General features: G+C 43.0%; 1 protein-coding gene across 1 annotated transcript; it reads left to right on the plus strand.

Moving 5' to 3' along the window:
• The first annotated feature begins 1063 nt into the window (after positions 1–1063).
• Positions 1064–19030, plus strand: LOC141760580 (uncharacterized). The gene is made up of 14 exons (XM_074623488.1): positions 1064–1204; positions 2656–3303; positions 3424–11409; positions 11524–11639; positions 12291–12355; positions 12457–12502; positions 12599–12654; positions 13471–13595; positions 13786–13845; positions 14774–14945; positions 15061–15222; positions 16144–16238; positions 16905–17158; positions 18305–19030. The coding sequence occupies exons 1-14, from the start codon at positions 1141–1143 to the stop codon at positions 18371–18373; spliced, it is 9918 nt and encodes a 3305-aa protein (XP_074479589.1). The 5' UTR covers positions 1064–1140; the 3' UTR covers positions 18374–19030.
• The last annotated feature ends 1599 nt before the right edge of the window (positions 19031–20629 follow it).

The raw sequence follows: 20629 nt of genomic DNA on the forward strand, positions 1-20629 counted from the left end.
ATTTAATACTCTTATCAACATGGGAGTGGACAAATATGCTGTTATATGCAAATGTTTGTATATATTTATTTTTGTGAGTCAATTAACAACACAAAACAATGACAGATATTGTCCAGAAACCCTCACAGGTACTGCATTTAGCATAAAACAATATGCTTAAATCATAACATGGCAAACTGCAGCCCAACAGGCCACAACAGCTGTTGTGGCCTGTTGGGCTGCAGTCTGTTAGCCTCCTAGTGTGACATGGTTGGCACCAATGGATTTCGGAGGTTTTTAGTTTCATATGGTGCCAGTATCTTCTCTCTAGCTTTAAAACTCAGCCTGCTTCAACCTAAAAAATCACAAATTGCATTGATGGGTTAAGGAATTTCAGCTCACCTCAGCTTTACGGAGCTTTATAGTGAGTTTCGGCTCATTGTTCAGCTGTCCGGCCCTCAACTTTACTGTTTCGCTTCGCTCTAATCGGCGTCGTTTCGGCTGCAGCAGGCAGCACCAAACAGCAGACAAACACCGTCAGAGACCAGCTGGTGAACTTAGTGGAGCATTTAGCAACTAAAGATATTTGTCAGGAGTTGGTGGAGACCAAAAACAGAGCCAAAAGTGAGGGAATTTTTGCGTCTTTCATTCATTAAAAATGACTCCAAATGAATGATGTTGCTTTTTGTAACTGTTTGATGTGTAAATGAGCAACTGTTTGATAACAATATAAAATCTAAAGATGACGATATGTTAATGACGTCAATCAGTTATTGCAGGTTTAAATACTTTTCAAGGAAAACGTTGTGATAGATGAGTGACACAAAGTGCACACCCTTGCTTTATGAATCTCTATTTGCTAACATCCTCTGCAGTGACAGTGCAACCTGGAGTTTTAAGGAAGCTAGGGGAGAACGGGTGTGTATGTGCAATAAACGTGTCAGGGTCAAGTGGATTTATATCGTTCCTCTTATCTCAGTCGGTCAGGCCAGCTGTGACGTTTCCATACACCTTGACACTGGGCGTATCCGTTTAGAAAGAGCTGATCCGCCACCTCACGGTGTTACATGGTGCACTTTGACAGACTTTCAACATTTGGATTTGAGTATTTTGTGTCATTCATCGCTGACGGCTCACCGCTGCCTGGGATGAAATCTGGTCATGGCGTTTTCTTCACGTTTCCTGATTATCTCTGCTCTACTTGTCTGCTTTTGTTCCGCTGATGGTAAGATTCATGAGAATTTTAAAAAACTTTCTTCCGTAAAGAAATGGAGCTAAATCAACATTTTTGTCAGGTCCACTACAACGGATGCTACCAACTGGCCTTTCATAATCTTTATAATGGATTTCCCCATTATTGTTTGTTTTTAGCCATGTTCAGCACGTGTTAGTGGGTAGAATAACAATTTTGTTGGTTTTACTAAAATTTAGTAACTTGAAATAAGGGAACTATTGGACTTAAGTCCTTTTTAGCCGGATTGTCGGTGTATTTAATTTTACAGCTGATGGCCAAAGTTGTGATATTCGCCAATAACAGTTTCGTGAAACCCACAGAGCAGATAAACTGGTAAAAGTCTGCCGTCAACATCAAACATCTCAGTTGGCACGCTCATGTCATATGATAAGCGACTTCATCTGGAGTCATCAGAAATGTAATCTTTAGGGCTGTCGAAGTTAACGACTTACGAGGTTGTAGAGTGAATATACTGGTAAAATATGAATCTAGAAAATCTAAGGAGTCCATTGGTACCAACCATGTCACACTAGCTTGTGGCGAAGGAAGGAAATCATAAAGGTTTTTGAGAGATGCCGATTCATCTTTATGGTCTTACTTTGGAGGTCATACTTTGCTAGTTAGTTTGTTGTTGATTGTATTGCGTTATACAGAGAGGTGTTTCTAATATTTATTACCCCATAATTATTATGTATATGGATATTTTATGTCACTGACCTGGTCTCTATTGGGATGAATATTAAAAAAATCATGTGGTTTCAAGTAGGGATGCACAGATACCGATACCAGTATCGGGTCCGATACTGTACTCGCAAAACGGCTCCGATACAACGGCCCCGATACCACTTTACAGCAGCGTGACGTTAACCTCTCGTCACCATCTTTCGGGTCCTCACGCTCCACCGACCCGACGGTGTGGAAGAGACGGGCCGGTGGTGCGCCTGGTGAGCCAGCCATCATTTTAATTGCGCCACAGGGTTTTGCTTGCACTGGCGTGCGTTAGACTCCTTGGTCCGTGTTTCAAGACGGGTCGGGTGGGTTGCCGACAACGCCACAGACCCCTGGCGCCTTTTACGTGGGCCGAGCCCTGAATCTGACGGCACAACGCGGTTGGGGCTCACTGAGGACAGTCCACCCAAGTTGACAGTCATAACCGGAGCAGGGAGCCCCGTCACGGTGCAGCGAGGTCCGAGCGGGGATCGCTTTAAAGCTGCAGCCGCGAGCCACCTTCGCCCCAAGCCTTTCCAAACCGACCTAGAGCCAGTTGCGGTCTGAAAAAAAAGTGGTATCAGTGCATCCCTAGTTTCAATATTGATATCTTGAACGTAACTTTTAATATGATTATATTAGTGTGTTAATAACGTGGCACATGACATGTCACAACCATCCCAAACAGTCCGGCAACTTTGATCCCTTTAGCAATGTTTTTTTTATTTCCTCAGAAAATTTCTCAATCCATGATCAACGGCGGTCCAAAATGAACCGAGTAAGTCCCACTGACACAGTAACATCTGAAACTGGAGAGACCACGTCAGCACCTGACCAAACCAATCCCACTGACATAGCGACCTCTGAACCTGACCAGACAACCATGCGAACTGAACCTACAGGTTCTACTGATACAGCAACAACTGAGCCTACTGGTACCACCTCAGTATCTGAATCACCGAGTCCAACTGCTTCAGTAACAACGCAGCCTTCGGAGACCACTTCTCCAACTGAACCAACAGGTTCTACTGATGCAGCAACATCTGAGCCTACCGCTACGACCTCGGTATCTGAATCACCGAGTCCAACTGCTTCAGTAACAACGCAGCCTTCGGAGACCACTTCTGCAACTGAACCAACAGGTTCTACTGATACAGCAACATTTGAGCCTACTGGTACCACCTCGGTATCTGAATCACCGAGTCCAACTGCTTCAGTAACAACGCAGCCTTCGGAGACCACTTCTCCAACTGAACCAACAGGTTCTACTGATGCAGCAACATCTGAGCCTACTGGTACCACCTCAGTATCTGAATCACCGAGTCCAACTGCTTCAGTAACACCGCAGCCTTCGGAGACCACTTCTCCAACTGAACCAACAGGTTCTACTGATACAGCAACAACTGAGCCTACTGGTACCACCTCAGTATCTGAATCACCGAGTCCAACTGCTTCAATAACAACGCAGCCTTCGGAGACCACTTCTCCAACTGAACCAACAGGTTCTACTGATACAGCAACATTTGAGCCTACTGGTACCACCTCAGTATCTGAATCACCGAGTCCAACTGCTTCAGTAACAACGCAGCCTTCGGAGACCACTTCTCCAACTGAACCAACAGGTTCTACTGATGCAGCAACATCTGAGCCTACCGCTACGACCTCGGTATCTGAATCACCGAGTCCAACTGCTTCAGTAACAACGCAGCCTTCGGAGACCACTTCTCCAACTGAACCAACAGGTTCTACTGATACAGCAACATCTGAGCCTACTGGTACACCCTCAGTATCTGAATCACCGAGTCCAACTGCTTCAGTAACAACGCAGCCTTCGGAGACCACTTTTCCAACTGAACCAACAGGTTCTACTGATACAGCAACATCTGAGCCTACTGGTACCACCTCAGTATCTGAATCACCGAGTCCAACTGCTTCAGTAACACCGCAGCCTTCGGAGACCACTTCTCCAACTGAACCAACAGGTTCTACTGATGCAGCAACATCTGAGCCTACTGGTACCACCTCAGTATCTGAATCACCGAGTCCAACTGCTTCAGTAACACCGCAGCCTTCGGAGACCACTTCTCCAACTGAACCAACAGGTTCTACTGATACAGCAACATCTGAGCCTACTGGTACCACCTCAGTATCTGAATCACCGAGTCCAACTGCTTCAGTAACAACGCAGCCTTCGGAGACCACTTCTCCAACTGAACCAACAGGTTCTACTGATGCAGCAACATCTGAGCCTACTGGTACCACCTCAGTATCTGAATCACCGAGTCCAACTGCTTCAGTAACAACGCAGCCTTCGGAGACCACTTCTCCAACTGAACCAACAGGTTCTACTGATGCAGCAACATCTGAGCCTACTGGTACCACCTCAGTATCTGAATTACCGAGTCCAACTGCTTCAGTAACACCGCAGCCTTCGGAGACCACTTCTCCAATTGAACCAACAGGTTCTACTGATACAGTAACATATGAGCCTACTGGTACCACCTCAGTATCTGAATCACCGAGTCCAACTGCCTCAGTAACAACGCAGCCTTCGGAGACCACTTCTCCAACTGAACCAACAGGTTCTACTGATACAGCAACATTTGAGCCTACTGGTACCACCTCAGTATCTGAATCACCGAGTCCAACTGCTTCAGTAACAACGCAGCCTTCGGAGACCACTTCTCCAACTGAACCAACAGGTTCTACTGATACAGCAACATTTGAGCCTACTGGTACCACCTCAGTATCTGAATCCCCGAGTCCAACTGCTTCAGTAACAACGCAGCCTTCGGAGACCACTTCTCCAACTGAACCAACAGGTTCTACTGATGCAGCAACATCTGAGCCTACCGCTACGACCTCGGTATCTGAATCACAGAGTCCAACTGCTTCAGTAACACCGCAGCCTTCAGAGACCACTTCTCCAACTGAACCAACAGGTTCTACTGATACAGCAACATCTGAGCCTACTGGTACACCCTCAGTATCTGAATCACCGAGTCCAACTGCTTCAGTAACAACGCAGCCTTCGGAGACCACTTCTCCAACTGAACCAACAGGTTCTACTGATGCAGTAACATCTGAGCCTACTGGTACCACCTCAGTATCTGAATCACCGAGTCCAACTGCTTCAGTAACAACGCAGCCTTCGGAGACCACTTCTCCAACTGAACCAACAGGTTCTACTGATGCAGCAACATCTGAGCCTACTGGTACCACCTCAGTATCTGAATCACCGAGTCCAACTGCTTCAGTAACACCGCAGCCTTCGGAGACCACTTCTCCAACTGAACCAACAGGTTCTACTGATACAGCAACATCTGAGCCTACTGGTACCACCTCAGTATCTGAATCACCGAGTCCAACTGCTTCAGTAACACCGCAGCCTTCGGAGACCACTTCTCCAACTGAACCAACAGGTTCTACTGATACAGCAACATTTGAGCCTACTGGTACCACCTCAGTATCTGAATCACCAAGTCCAACTGCCTCAGTAACAACGCAGCCTTCGGAGACCACTTCTCCAACTGAACCAACAGGTTCTACTGATGCAGTAACATCTGAGCCTACTGGTACCACCTCAGTATCTGAATCACCGAGTCCAACTGCTTCAGTAACACCGCAGCCTTCGGAGACCACTTCTCCAACTGAACCAACAGGTTCTACTGATGCAGCAACATCTGAGCCTACTGGTACCACCTCAGTATCTGAATCACCGAGTCCAACTGCTTCAGTAACAACGCAGCCTTCGGAGACCACTTCTCCAACTGAACCAACAGGTTCTACTGATGCAGCAACATCTGAGCCTACTGGTACCACCTCAGTATCTGAATCACCGAGTCCAACTGCTTCAGTAACACCGCAGCCTTCGGAGACCACTTCTCCAACTGAACCAACAGGTTCTACTGATACAGCAACATCTGAGCCTACTGGTACACCCTCAGTATCTGAATCACCGAGTCCAACTGCCTCAGTAACAACGCAGCCTTCGGAGACCACTTCTCCAATTGAACCAACAGGTTCTACTGATACAGTAACATATGAGCCTACTGGTACCACCTCAGTATCTGAATCACCGAGTCCAACTGCCTCAGTAACAACGCAGCCTTCGGAGACCACTTCTCCAACTGAACCAACAGGTTCTACTGATACAGCAACATTTGAGCCTACTGGTACCACCTCAGTATCTGAATCACCGAGTCCAACTGCTTCAGTAACAATGCAGCCTTCGGAGACCACTTCTCCAACTGAACCAACAGGTTCTACTGATACAGCAACATCTGAGCCTACCGCTACGACCTCGGTATCTGAATCACAGAGTCCAACTGCTTCAGTAACAACGCAGCCTTCGGAGACCACTTCTCCAACTGAACCAACAGGTTCTACTGATACAGCAACATCTGAGCCTACTGGTACACCCTCAGTATCTGAATCACCGAGTCCAACTGCTTCAGTAACAACGCAGCCTTCGGAGACCACTTTTCCAACTGAACCAACAGGTTCTACTGATACAGCAACATCTGAGCCTACTGGTACCACCTCAGTATCTGAATCACCGAGTCCAACTGCTTCAGTAACACCGCAGCCTTCAGAGACCACTTCTCCAACTGAACCAACAGGTTCTACTGATACAGCAACATCTGAGCCTACTGGTACACCCTCAGTATCTGAATCACCGAGTCCAACTGCTTCAGTAACAACGCAGCCTTCGGAGACCACTTCTCCAACTGAACCAACAGGTTCTACTGATGCAGTAACATCTGAGCCTACTGGTACCACCTCAGTATCTGAATCACCGAGTCCAACTGCTTCAGTAACAACGCAGCCTTCGGAGACCACTTCTCCAACTGAACCAACAGGTTCTACTGATGCAGCAACATCTGAGCCTACTGGTACCACCTCAGTATCTGAATCACCGAGTCCAACTGCTTCAGTAACACCGCAGCCTTCGGAGACCACTTCTCCAACTGAACCAACAGGTTCTACTGATACAGCAACATCTGAGCCTACTGGTACCACCTCAGTATCTGAATCACCGAGTCCAACTGCTTCAGTAACACCGCAGCCTTCGGAGACCACTTCTCCAACTGAACCAACAGGTTCTACTGATACAGCAACATTTGAGCCTACTGGTACCACCTCAGTATCTGAATCACCAAGTCCAACTGCCTCAGTAACAACGCAGCCTTCGGAGACCACTTCTCCAACTGAACCAACAGGTTCTACTGATGCAGTAACATCTGAGCCTACTGGTACCACCTCAGTATCTGAATCACCGAGTCCAACTGCTTCAGTAACACCGCAGCCTTCGGAGACCACTTCTCCAACTGAACCAACAGGTTCTACTGATGCAGCAACATCTGAGCCTACTGGTACCACCTCAGTATCTGAATCACCGAGTCCAACTGCTTCAGTAACAACGCAGCCTTCGGAGACCACTTCTCCAACTGAACCAACAGGTTCTACTGATGCAGCAACATCTGAGCCTACTGGTACCACCTCAGTATCTGAATCACCGAGTCCAACTGCTTCAGTAACACCGCAGCCTTCGGAGACCACTTCTCCAACTGAACCAACAGGTTCTACTGATACAGCAACATCTGAGCCTACTGGTACACCCTCAGTATCTGAATCACCGAGTCCAACTGCCTCAGTAACAACGCAGCCTTCGGAGACCACTTCTCCAACTGAACCAACAGGTTCTACTGATGCAGCAACATCTGAGCCTACCGCTACGACCTCGGTATCTGAATCACCGAGTCCAACTGCTTCAGTAACAACGCAGCCTTCGGAGACCACTTCTGCAACTGAACCAACAGGTTCTACTGATACAGCAACATCTGAGCCTACTGGTACACCCTCAGTATCTGAATCACCGAGTCCAACTGCTTCAGTAACAACGCAACCTTCGGAGACCACTTCTCCAATTGAACCAACAGGTTCTACTGATACAGTAACATCTGAGCCTACTGGTACCACCTCAGTATCTGAATCACCGAGTCCAACTGCTTCAGTAACAACGCAGCCTTCGGAGACCACTTCTCCAATTGAACCAACAGGTTCTACTGATACAGCAACATTTGAGCCTACTGGTACCACCTCAGTATCTGAATCACCGAGTCCAACTGCTTCAGTAACAACGCAGACTTCGGAGACCACTTCTCCAACTGAACCAACAGGTTCTACTGATACAGCAACTTCTCAGCCTACTGGTACCACCTCGGTATCTGAATCACCGAGTCCAACTGCCTCAGTAACAACGCAGCCTTCGGAGACCACTTTTCCAACTGAACCAACAGGTTCTACTGATACAGTAACATATGAGCCTACTGGTACCACCTCAGTATCTGAATCACCGAGTCCAACTGCTTCAGTAACAACGCAGCCTTCGGAGACCACTTCTCCAACTGAACCAACAGGTTCTACTGATGCAGCAACATCTGAGCCTACTGGTACCACCTCAGTATCTGAATCACCGAGTCCAACTGCTTCAGTAACACCGCAGCCTTCGGAGACCACTTCTCCAACTGAACCAACAGGTTCTACTGATACAGCAACATCTGAGCCTACTGGTACCACCTCGGTATCTGAATCACCGAGTCCAACTGCCTCAGTAACAACGCAGCCTTCGGAGACCACTTCTCCAACTGAACCAACAGGTTCTACTGATGCAGCAACATCTGAGCCTACTGGTACCACCTCAGTATCTGAATCACCGAGTCCAACTGCTTCAGTAACACCGCAGCCTTCGGAGACCACTTCTCCAACTGAACCAACAGGTTCTACTGATACAGAAACATCTGAGCCTACTGGTACCACCTCGGTATCTGAATCACCGAGTCCAACTGCCTCAGTAACAACGCAGCCTTCGGAGACCACTTCTCCAACTGAACCAACAGGTTCTACTGATGCAGCAACATCTGAGCCTACTGGTACCACCTCGGTATCTGAATCACCGAGTCCAACTGCCTCAGTAACAACGCAGCCTTCGGAGACCACTTCTCCAACTGAACCAACAGGTTCTACTGATGCAGCAACATCTGAGCCTACCGCTACGACCTCGGTATCTGAATCACCGAGTCCAACTGCTTCAGTAACAACGCAGCCTTCGGAGACCACTTCTCCAACTGAACCAACAGGTTCTACTGATACAGCAACTTCTCAGCCTACTGGTACCACCTCGGTATCTGAATCACCGAGTCCAACTGCCTCAGTAACAACGCAGCCTTCGGAGACCACTTCTCCAACTGAACCAACAGGTTCTACTGATACAGTAACATATGAGCCTACTGGTACCACCTCAGTATCTGAATCACCGAGTCCAACTGCCTCAGTAACAACGCAGCCTTCGGAGACCACTTCTCCAATTGAACCAACAGGTTCTACTGATACAGTAACATATGAGCCTACTGGTACCACCTCAGTATCTGAATCACCGAGTCCAACTGCTTCAGTAACAACGGAGTCTTCGGAGACCACTTCTCCAACTGAACCAACAGGTTCTACTGATACAGCAACATTTGAGCCTACTGGTACCACCTCAGTATCTGAATCACCGAGTCCAACTGCTTCAGTAACACCGCAGCCTTCGGAGACCACTTTTCCAACTGAACCAACAGGTTCTACTGATACAGTAACATCTGAGCCTACTGGTACCACCTCAGTATCTGAATCACCGAGTCCAACTGCTTCAGTAACACCGCAGCCTTCGGAGACCACTTCTCCAACTGAACCAACAGGTTCTACTGATACAGCAACATCTGAGCCTACTGGTACCACCTCAGTATCTGAATCACCGAGTCCAACTGCTTCAGTAACACCGCAGCCTTCGGAGACCACTTTTCCAACTGAACCAACAGGTTCTACTGATACAGCAACATTTGAGCCTACTGGTACCACCTCAGTATCTGAATCTCCGAGTCCAACTGCTTCAGTAACAACGCAGCCTTCGGAGACCACTTCTCCAACTGAACCAACAGGTTCTACTGATACAGCAACATCTGAGCCTACTGGTACACCCTCAGTATCTGAATCACCGAGTCCAACTGCTTCAGTAACAACGCAGCCTTCGGAGACCACTTCTCCAACTGAACCAACAGGTTCTACTGATACAGCAACATCTCAGCCTACTGGTACACCCTCAGTATCTGAATCAGCGAGTCCAACTGCTTCAGTAACAACGCAGCCTTCGGAGACCACTTCTCCAACTGAACAAACAGGTTCTACTGATACAGCAACATCTGAGCCTACTGGTACCACCTCGGTATCTGAATCACCGAGTCCAACTGCCTCAGTAACAACGCAGCCTTTGGAGACCACTTCTCCATCTGAACCAACAGGTTCTACTGATACCACCTCAGTATCTGAATCACCGAGTCCAACTGCCTCAGTAACAACGCAGCCTTTGGAGACCACTTCTCCATCTGAACCAACAGGTTCTACTGATACCACCTCAGTATCTGAATCAACGGGTCCAACTGATTCAGTAACATCTGTGACAACGTCAGCACCTGAATCAACCAGTCTGACCGACAAAGTAACATCTGGACCTGCCGAGACAACTATGACATCTGAACCAACTGCTCAGACTGGACCAGAAACATCTGAGACCACATCACAACCTGAACCAACTACTCCCACTGACACGGTGACGTCTGAAACTGGAGAGACCACATCAATGGCAGACCAAACCAGTCCCACTGTCACAGTCACTTCTGAGCCTGCTGGTACCACCTTGGTATCTGTACCAACTGGTCCAACTGATTCAGTAACATCTGAGCCTGCTGGGACCACCTTGGTTTCTGTACCAACTGGTCCAACTGATTCAGTAACAACTGTGCCTGTCGAGACCACGTCGGCACCTGAGCAAACCAATCCAACTGATACGGTAACCTCTGAGCCAACCCAGACCACGTCTGCCATTGAACCAACCAGTCAAACCAACACAGTCCCTTCCGAATCTGCTAAGACCACATCATCGGCTGAAACAACTTCTACGACAGGCCCATCATCTACCCATGCAACTGGATCATCATCCTCACCTACAACAGAACCACCAACCGGGACACCACCTGTAACACCAACAGGTCTACCAACTCAACCACCCACTACTTTACCAGCTACTCAATCAACCATACTACCAACGGATCCACCAACCGGGACACCACCTGTAACACCAACAGGTCTACCTACTAAACCACCCACTACTTTACCAGCTACACCATCAACCAAACCTCCAACGGATCCACCAACCGGGACACCACCTGTAACATCAACAGGTCTACCAACTAAACCACCAGCTACACCATCAACCAAACCACCAACAACACCACCTACCACGCCAACAGCTCAAACAACCAACCTACCAATCACCACAGCAGAGCCCATTAAGTGCCAAAATGGGGGGACTGTCGATGGATCGATCTGCATATGTACTGTTGGATTCAGTGGAGAGTTTTGCCAATTCATTATCACTGTTGAGCCAGGTAACGTCAACTTCTTGCAAGCTCTGTCATTTTTAAGCGCAACTAAAAGTTTACTGAGTGTAATTTTTGAAGTCGCTGTCCTAAATTTTTTCATATGTTTGATTCTCTTTGCAGCTACAGTCAACAGGTCAGTCGTTGTTAATGTGGTGATCAATCAGGAATTTCATGACAAATATGAAGATGATACATCATCCGAATACAAAGAGTTTGTTGGAAATTTCACCAACAAGGTAAGCATAAAAATGTTGTGAGTTATGCTGGTTTACAGACATGTACAGTAATCTCTATGCCATCTTTTAGATTTTACATTATGTTGTAACATTTGGGACTTTACACGACTAGTTGTGTGGAGAAAAAGCAAAGAGAGGTAAATCTGCATTATCAAATGCACTGGGCTGAACAAGCAATCATATTTCAAATTATACTGTGCTCTGGATACACATGTTCAGCACAAGTTTAATGACTATCAGAAATTATTACACAATGGCCTGTCTGGCTGGTGTCCTGGAAAGGGCGCCATGCAGCCAGAACATTTCTAACCAAATTACACAACCATAGCAACATGCTGATGCATAGAAGTTTATGGAATAATCTTTAATGTCTAAATCCAAAAAATTCAGATTTTAGTGATGATATTATTACTCAAAATGCTTTGATTTTTGACAATGATCAAGATGATAAATGAATGTTAGCAAAGGATTATAAAAAGCAAAACAGTGATGATTAAAAAAGGTCACATTGGGTATTTTTACACTACTCTCCAAACAGTACAGACACAGTTCATGTAGAGAAGGATAAATCACATAAATTCACCAATGTTGTTCCTCTTTTCTAAAAATAATTATGCTTTTGAAACATTATTTATATTTATGTTGTTTCAGATGGAAACATATTACCTGGAAAAGAAGATTGCAAACTTCAAAGAAGTGGTGGTAACTAGTGTCAGGTAATGTACTTATGGTTTTTCAGAAACAAAGCAATCATCGTTGCATTTTGCTATACATTAACATGTACATATACATATTTTCTGTTATTCTTTTCTCTTAGCCGTGGGGTTCCTGTGGCCAGACTCTCAGATAACACTGTGGAAGAGGTAAAGCTGTTCAAACACCTTTCCAGCAGGATATTGAATCAGAGATTAGATATATATACAGTATATATATTAACAATTGTTCTATCTTTATTTCAGATGAGATTATCAGCTGAAGCCGTAGCTATCTACAGTCTCGCACCAAGAACAGGAGGGTAATTTGAGCACAGACACCTTTAAGGATCTTACACCGATAATGTCCAAATTATGTCACTTTATTAGGCAATGAGAAACTTTGCATGTTGGCAGTGATATAATCTTGTCTCTTTGAACTTGAATGCATTGCGGCTACATTTCGTACGATAATCACAGCCTCATGAAACTTTACAGCCACAAACTAGAGACCTAGAGCATTCAGAGGATGGATGGCTTTCCTAGCTATAGATTGACAATAAGGGGGTTCTGAGCAATTTACACAACAGAAGTGCTTGCCATCCAGTCGCCGAAAAATGCAATTCTTGCAGAAATCTCAAAATTGAATGGTATTCGTCACGGTCTTGGTGTCTTAATGTGGTATTTTGGAGGGATTATTGATCATTTTTATCAATTCTCGAGTAGTAAAAAATGGTTAAATTTAGCACCAAATCTATGTAGCAAATGGTATCAACCCAAAAATTGCTTCAACAACTTATAAGACATAATGGAACATGGGGATGACCATCATATACTTCAGTCATAATGTTCTAAACCCTTATACACTTTCACAATTAATTTTAAATAATTAATTAATTAATGTTCATTTCTGATTTATGACTAGAACAACTTGACACACAGTGCTGAGCTGTTGACCTGCTATCTCCCCCTAAAGACCCCCTGTACTCCCCTAAAAAAGACAAAAACGGATCTATTGTGGGTCTCAGAGAGTTAATTGTAAAAGTATATAATTTCACCAACATTGTGTGTATTTTGAATTGCAAACTATTGACTTAAACTGTACTGACATGCTGTATGCAACATTCGTTCTGCCTCAGCGTTAGTGTCACACACGACGTGGTTTTGGCAATTCCAAACAACGCCAACTCGACTCAACTATATGACAACGACGTCGAAGCAGTTGTGGACGCTGTCGTCGAGCTTGTTGGCTGCAAAGCAGCAGGTGAGACAGAAAATCAAATCATATACAGTATGTATGCACTGATAGAAAACCGTGACATCAGACCCATATTCATTCAAATACAAGAGTTTTATGAGCATTAAGTTGTCAGCTTCATGTTGTAGCTTTTTAATACCAAGTATACGTATACATGCACAATGGAAAGTCATTTTTTTATCTCCTGAATTTTCAGATTGTCTTTACAACATCACAGAAAAACCCATAGTGACTGAAACGGAGGCAGATTTGGAATGTAAGTATTACTGCACCATGATTTAACACATTTTCCTATTTGCTTTCTGAATTATTCACATTTTCATGCTTAAATAATAAGTAAAAATTCCTTAAAAGCTCTGTTCCCTCATCTGGAAGTCAATGGGTTTTTAGTTAGATGCCTGAAATCAGGTCTGTGGTTAACACACAAAGCTTAAGAGATTTTAAAGTTTCATTCTAGAATATAAAATACGTCAGTAAATATCCCACTTGTGAATTTTGAAGCCTTTATGTGCCTTAAAAAAAGGCGGTTGTTAACAAGTGGCTAAACGAGAAACGTCATCACGCCGACTCGTCCGACTCGTCCGACTTTACAGCCTAGTATCATAAAGTATCATAAACATTTGTTTGCTACAGAGCAGCATATTTTCTGCAATAATCCAAAACCCAAATGGAATAATCCCCATTGGCTTTTTGTCGAGGGAACCAGGTCGATGCTAACTTCCTGCTTGGCCGACAAAAATACGTCATCCCTGGAGCGCTCTATTGTTTTGATATGCAGTTGCATGAACGCGAGTATAAACGCAACAGGCGGACGAGTTGGCGTGATGACGTTTCTCATTTAGCCACTTGTTAGCAACCGTAAGACACATAAAGGCTTAAAAAATTCACGAGTGGGGTATTTACTGACACATTTTATATCGTAGAAAAAAACGTTAACGTTATCTAAAAAAAAAAAAGAACATTGACTTCCAGACGAGGGAACCAGAAGTGCCAAAATGCTAACTCATTTCCAAGTTTTAGGACCCATTCCTGTTGCACTCTATGGCACGATAAGCTCCTATTTGAATGCATGCCTTTAAAATGTGAGGTGTTTCTGAAGGAAAGAAGAAAGTCTTACCTGTTAAATGCATATTTGGCAAAGCTAGAATTGACTGAACTCTTCGTGTCTGTGTTTTTCTCACCAGCTGTATGTGAAAGCCTTGTGGGCAACTCAGATATCGCCGATTACTACCAAGCCCTGAACGACAGTGGAGCCGTCACGTGTGTGACCGTATGTAGCAGTCGACACACAAATCCTAAAACATGCTACAACAAGGGAATCTGCAGAGTGTACAGCACCACTGGACCTCTTTGCCAGTAAGTTGACGAATCAAAAATCATATAAGTGTACGCTATATTTAGAATATTTTCACTGCTTTGTCTTGACTTGTTTCACACCATTGTCCACTGTCTTCCTCCTCTTCTTCTTCAGTTGCCAACACGTGGATTCCACTTGGTACTTGGGCGACGACTGTAGCCTCCCCATACTGAGGACTCCTTTCTACATAGGGTTAAGTGTGACCCTCTGCTGTCTGTTGGTGACTGTGGGAGCCTTAACCGCATACATGCTGCTCAACAAACGCAAGCAATCCCTGTAAGCTATACACAGACACTATACTGGTCAGTCCTCAAACATTTTTCCCACCTGGGGAAAAAAAAACATGAATGATTACCCCGCTTTACATGAGCATGTTGTGTTTCAAAGCAGACATTACTTCTTCAGATCCATCTGTGAAGCGTGCACGGTGCTTTAGATTGCCAAATGTGTTTAAAGGCATAACGAGTAGGATTTGTCGGTTGCAGTGTTTGTAAACACAACATTCAAAGTTGGCCCATTCTGAAATATGTGCTGGACAGTGTTGTAGAACATGCAGTGACTTGGAAAACTCCATGAATGAATATAGTACAGAGTTTAATGTGGATTATTACTATTATTTACAAATTACCACACGTTTCTTAACCCTTTTTGGTCTAAAATAAATATAAATTATATTTATAATGAAATGAAATGGCCGTTAAAAGGCAAACTCTATGTAGAAAGAAAGGGCTGACAGCAGCAGCAGCAGAAACGCAGCTGAAATGCAGCTGGTGTGAATGCCTGACGCGTGAATCCGCAGCCACCACGCTACGCAGCCGCCACGTGCTCCTGGTGTGTCCGAGACTTTAGGCAACTCCAGATTCACTCTGGTTTTGAAACGAGCTTCGTCCGCTTGCTCGCTATATTTGCCTTTGTTTCATCTTGTAAGCACGCTTACGATAATACTGTATATTAATAATCATAACTTTATACTTACATACTTTAGTATGTCAGGGCAAAATTTCTTTAAATTAAAATGTAATGCAAGAATATTGAAATTTGTTGGTGCTGTGGCCAATACCGGTGCCATAAATCCAAAGCTGCCTTTCAGTTGAAAAACAAAAACTAAAAAACTTTAAGTTCATGGTTAAGATAAGTATATTATCTGCACATCTTTTGTAGTGAAAGCTGGAATAAAACAGTTTTGTGTGTCTGCAGGAAAAAAGACAAGAAAAACCATCTGGTGGACCAGTGGATGACGGAGGACTTTGAGTGGTCCAGAGACAACAGCTCCAATAACACATATAATGCTGGTAAGTTTGTAATGTATCATAAACACACACACACCCTATTAACGCCCCATATTTTTACTAGATTTATACCTACTGACTTTATATTTTATACTTACTTCAACTGCATGTGTGTGCATTTGAAAGCTCTTTGTCAAATAGAAGAGGTCAATTTATTGGTCAACACTTCATTTTACAGGTCCGCAAATTTTATGTTAAGTAGGTGGTAATTAGCAAGTAACACTATATTACTACCTTATATTTAATCCCTAATTTCAATATCAATATTAATAGTAGTCGGAAAAACAAACACAGCTCAACATTCTGATAAACTATGGAGAATAAACAATCAAATGTAGTTTCTTTTCTTATCATAAAGCTGAAGGAACACATTTTGTTGGTTAATATGCTGCATTGTCTCCATGAAGACTATCCAAAGTGCAGAATGTGCAGGTATTGTGTTAGGGTAAAATAATCAGCCTAAAAAGAACATAAAATGATGACATTACAACTTTTTATCTGTCACCAAGCCAGCTGCTCTAACTTCACTGACTCTGTAGTAACTGCTATTTGCCTTTGCAGGGCAGTATAGATCTGTGTGTTGGTCACCCTGGCATGATTTTACAAACTTAAACTGAAGTTATTCTGGTGGAATGTGTGTGAATAAACCCTTGTCGTCCTATTTTTTAGCAGATTACAGGAACCCTTCATTCACACGTGATGAACCAGTCGTCTACAGAGAGGATCCAAGTGTTTACAGACGTCCTGCACCGTCTGCCTACCGACTCCCTGGACCGTCTCTGGATACTGACGGCAGTTGGTCGAGCCCATCAGCTGGCGTATACCCGTCATCACAAACAGCATACAGACACAATTTTCCATTTTCTAATGCTGGATTGTCTCGGTCTAACAGTATGCCCCTCAGAGACGTCTCATCCGACCCGGTCAGTGCAAAGCCTAAAGAAGTTGTAGTTTTGTTGTTTAAACCTAAAGAAGTTATAGTTTTGTTGTCTAAACCTAAAGAAGTTGTAATTTTTAATGCTTAAACCTAAATAAGTTGTAGTTTTGTTGCCTAAACCTAAAGAAGTTGTAATTTTATTGCTTAAACCTAAAGAAGTTGTAGTTTTGTTGCCTGAACCTGAAGAAGTTGTAATTTTATTGTTGCCTAAACCTAAAGAAGTTGTAGTTGTGTTGCCTAAAGAAGTTGTAGTTGTATTGCTTAAACCTAAAGAAGTTGTAGTTTTGTTGCCTAAACCTAAAGAGGTTGTAGTTTTATTGCTTAAACCTAAAGAAGTTGTAGTTTTGTTGCTTAAACCTAAAGAAGTTGTAGTTTTATTGCTTAAACCTAAAGAAGATGTAGTTTTGTTGCCTAAACCTTAAAGAAGTTGTAGTTTTATTGCTTAAACCTAAAGAAGTTGTAGTTTTGTTGCTTAAACATAAAGAAGTTGTAGTTTTATTGCCTAAACATAAAGAAGTTGTAGTTGTATTGCTTAAAACTAAAGAAGTTGTAGTTTTGTTGCCTAAACCTAAAGAAGTTGTAGTTTTATTGCCTAAAACAAAGAAGTTGTAGTTTTATTGCTTAAACCTAAAGAAGTTGTAGTTTTATTGCCTAAAACTAAAGAAGTTGTAGTTTTATTGCTTAAACCTAAAGAAGTTGTAGTTTTATTGCCTAAAACTAAAGAAGTTGTAGTTGTATTGCTTAAAACTAAAGAAGTTGTAGTTTTGTTGCCTAAACCTAAAGAAGTTGTAGTTTTGTTGCCTAAACCTAAAGAAGCTGGAGTTTTGTTGCCTAAACCTAAAGAAGTTGTAGATTTGTTCCCTAAACCTAAAGAAGTTGTGGTTTTGTTGCCTCAACCTAGAAGACTTTTTGTTTGTGTTCAAAACGTGACGTTTCAGTCAGTTTTACATCGTGTTAGAACGTGTTGCTTTTAAGTTTCACTTTCACTTTTACAACTTAGTAGACGTAGTAGGCCCCTAATGACCCACATCTATGGTGCTTATAGCGACTGATAACGCCTATTTAATGGCCTGATAACGGTCACATTGGTTCTCATTTTAATAATTCTTTCTTTGTTTCTTCATTTCCACAGATGAGGATCAACAGGCCTCAGATCAGGACATCCTGGGACGCATGTACCGAGTCTCAACTTACTCGCTAAATTTGCTCTTGATGATGATGATGATGATGACTACTTGCTTTTTTTCGTCTTTTTGCTGCCTAATATGAACTTATTTTATTCAGAACCACTTTAGTCAAAGAAAAACTTTATTTCCATTTGCAGTAATATATATATATATATTTGGCGGTTTATGGCTCTGTTCTTGGACGTTCTTGCCCTTCCATGTGCATTCATGTGAAGCCAAAAGGCGGAGAGAGCAGCAGCAAAGACGCCCCTCTTATACTGTACCTGTTTTGTAGATATTTATATTATTACTTGATTTATTTATTGATTAAACCGACAGTGGAGACTTCACATGTAACTTTGGAGCACAGAGGGAGTTTTTCTCTCCAACGCACGTCACCAGTGTAAAATCTGTACACACTACTGTCAGTATGTGGCTGTAACAACATCTCTGCCTCTGACTGGAGCAAGGCAGAGAGAGATTTGGGCATTTGGGACAATCATTTCAGCCAGTTTCGTTTTGAATTTTTTGAGTTTGTCGAGTATAAGCACAGATGCTCGTCTCCGTCGGCCAATGACGATTGAGATCTGAGGCCGACAGAGACAGTGCGGTGTGGGGTTCACACGCAGGATTAGCTTTGACCTTAATGCTTTGGATGCACTTTATGTAAATAAAAAGTTGTGAGAAAGTGATTTTTTCTGAGTCATTTTAGCTGAATTTATTTATTAATTCTTTCACCTCCTTATATGTATATATATGATCTCTTTTGGAAGGTAAGAAGCTAAGGGATATGAATACATTGTAAGTAAACTAAACTATATTACCATGGAGATTACAATGGAGAAGCAATAATAAAAAAAAAAAGATTTTATTTATCCTTTAAAAAAAAGATATTTCAATATCACCATAAAAACCAAGATCCCATAGACAAAGACGCAACTGAATGTGTTATACTACTCTTATGTAACTATAAATTTGATGAAAATACACAAAATTATAACATTTATGATACAATTTATAAAGATATACTCCGGTGCTCTCCATGTTTTGGTTTATTGTTTACATATTGACTCTTTACTGGGATTTTTATTTTAAAAAAAACCTAGTTATTTCCATAAAGCCATGTTACAAATGACATAAATATCCCCAAAACATTGAAATAGTAATAAACACAATGAATACTGATCAATATTCATTTATGGCCAAAGAGATCCATGGTATAGATTTGTTTGTGTCTGTCACCATCTAGTGGCAAAACCTCCCCTGACACCAAACTAGTCTTTTTACCCAACATGGCAGCCTGGTTTCCCCTCAGTCTTTTATTCTGACTTGTCTGGTGTTTCATGATCGCTGCAGACGGGTAAGTAACCAAAATCTGCCGTTTTAGACAAAAATAGCAAATGCTTTGGTGAAATACTTTGAGAAGAACATAGATTTACGTCCTGTGTGCAGGGTCTGCAATTAACTTTTTTTCACTGTCTGCCACTGTGGCAGGTAAGTATTTTTTTTGATCTGACACTTTTGAAATATATGCGCTAAATGAAGAAATAACATTTCATATCATTCAATATTCAATATATTTTACATAAAAAAAAACACTGTATGCATGGTAAATAGCAATGACACCAAATAGGGAGCCCTATTTTTGGGAATTGGAGGGTATTGTACACAGTGTACTTTGTTATTGTCATCTATAGTGGTTATTTGAATAAAAACACACGATTCAAATGATTTTGATTATTTAAATATTTGCTATTTAATATATATCTTGGCATTAGCAGTTTTATTGATGTATTTTTAGCTGCTTAGAGCAAGTGTTAGGAAGTTAACGGGGTCGAAATTTTATCTTTTTTATATCGCTGTGAAAACATCTCCTTCAAGATTTATTCAAGTTTCTCGCCAAAAACTCTATTTTACGAGATTACATTTGAACACATCATCATAATGTTGTAATTTACCTTCACCCAATAATAGTCATTTTTACTGCGCAGGGCTTGAACGCACCATAGTGTAACCTCCATTAACGTTAGTAGCTCCGTTAGCAGGACTGTGCTACCCACCGGCTGCTAACAGCTAACGTTACTAACTCCCCTCCTGCTGGTGTCGACACAGATTTGTTGTTCACAGTGTCGCATTATCAAGGGAAAACAGGGTGCGTCCCTTCAGGTTTAGTAGTGCCACGCTTTTGAGTGCTTTTTTCTCTTCGCCGTGGCTCCGGTCCCAAACAAACTGAATGATACGGCGTGCATATGCGTCATTGTGAATGTGTCGGAAAGCATCAAAAAGAGGAA

This window comes from Sebastes fasciatus, chromosome 22 (assembly GCF_043250625.1).
Source record: "Sebastes fasciatus isolate fSebFas1 chromosome 22, fSebFas1.pri, whole genome shotgun sequence".
Lineage (NCBI taxonomy): Eukaryota > Metazoa > Chordata > Actinopteri > Perciformes > Sebastidae > Sebastes > Sebastes fasciatus.

Bases quoted from the DNA above. Each gene is read 5' to 3' on its own strand.
- LOC141760580 (XM_074623488.1), top strand. From the start codon at position 1,141: ATGGCGTTTTCTTCACGTTTCCTGATTATCTCTGCTCTACTTGTCTGC. The intron at 12,503-12,598 runs GTAAAGCTGTTC...TCTTTATTTCAG, and splicing joins CAGATAACACTGTGGAAGAG to ATGAGATTATCAGCTGAAGC. The intron at 12,655-13,470 runs GTAATTTGAGCA...GTTCTGCCTCAG, and splicing joins CTCGCACCAAGAACAGGAGG to CGTTAGTGTCACACACGACG.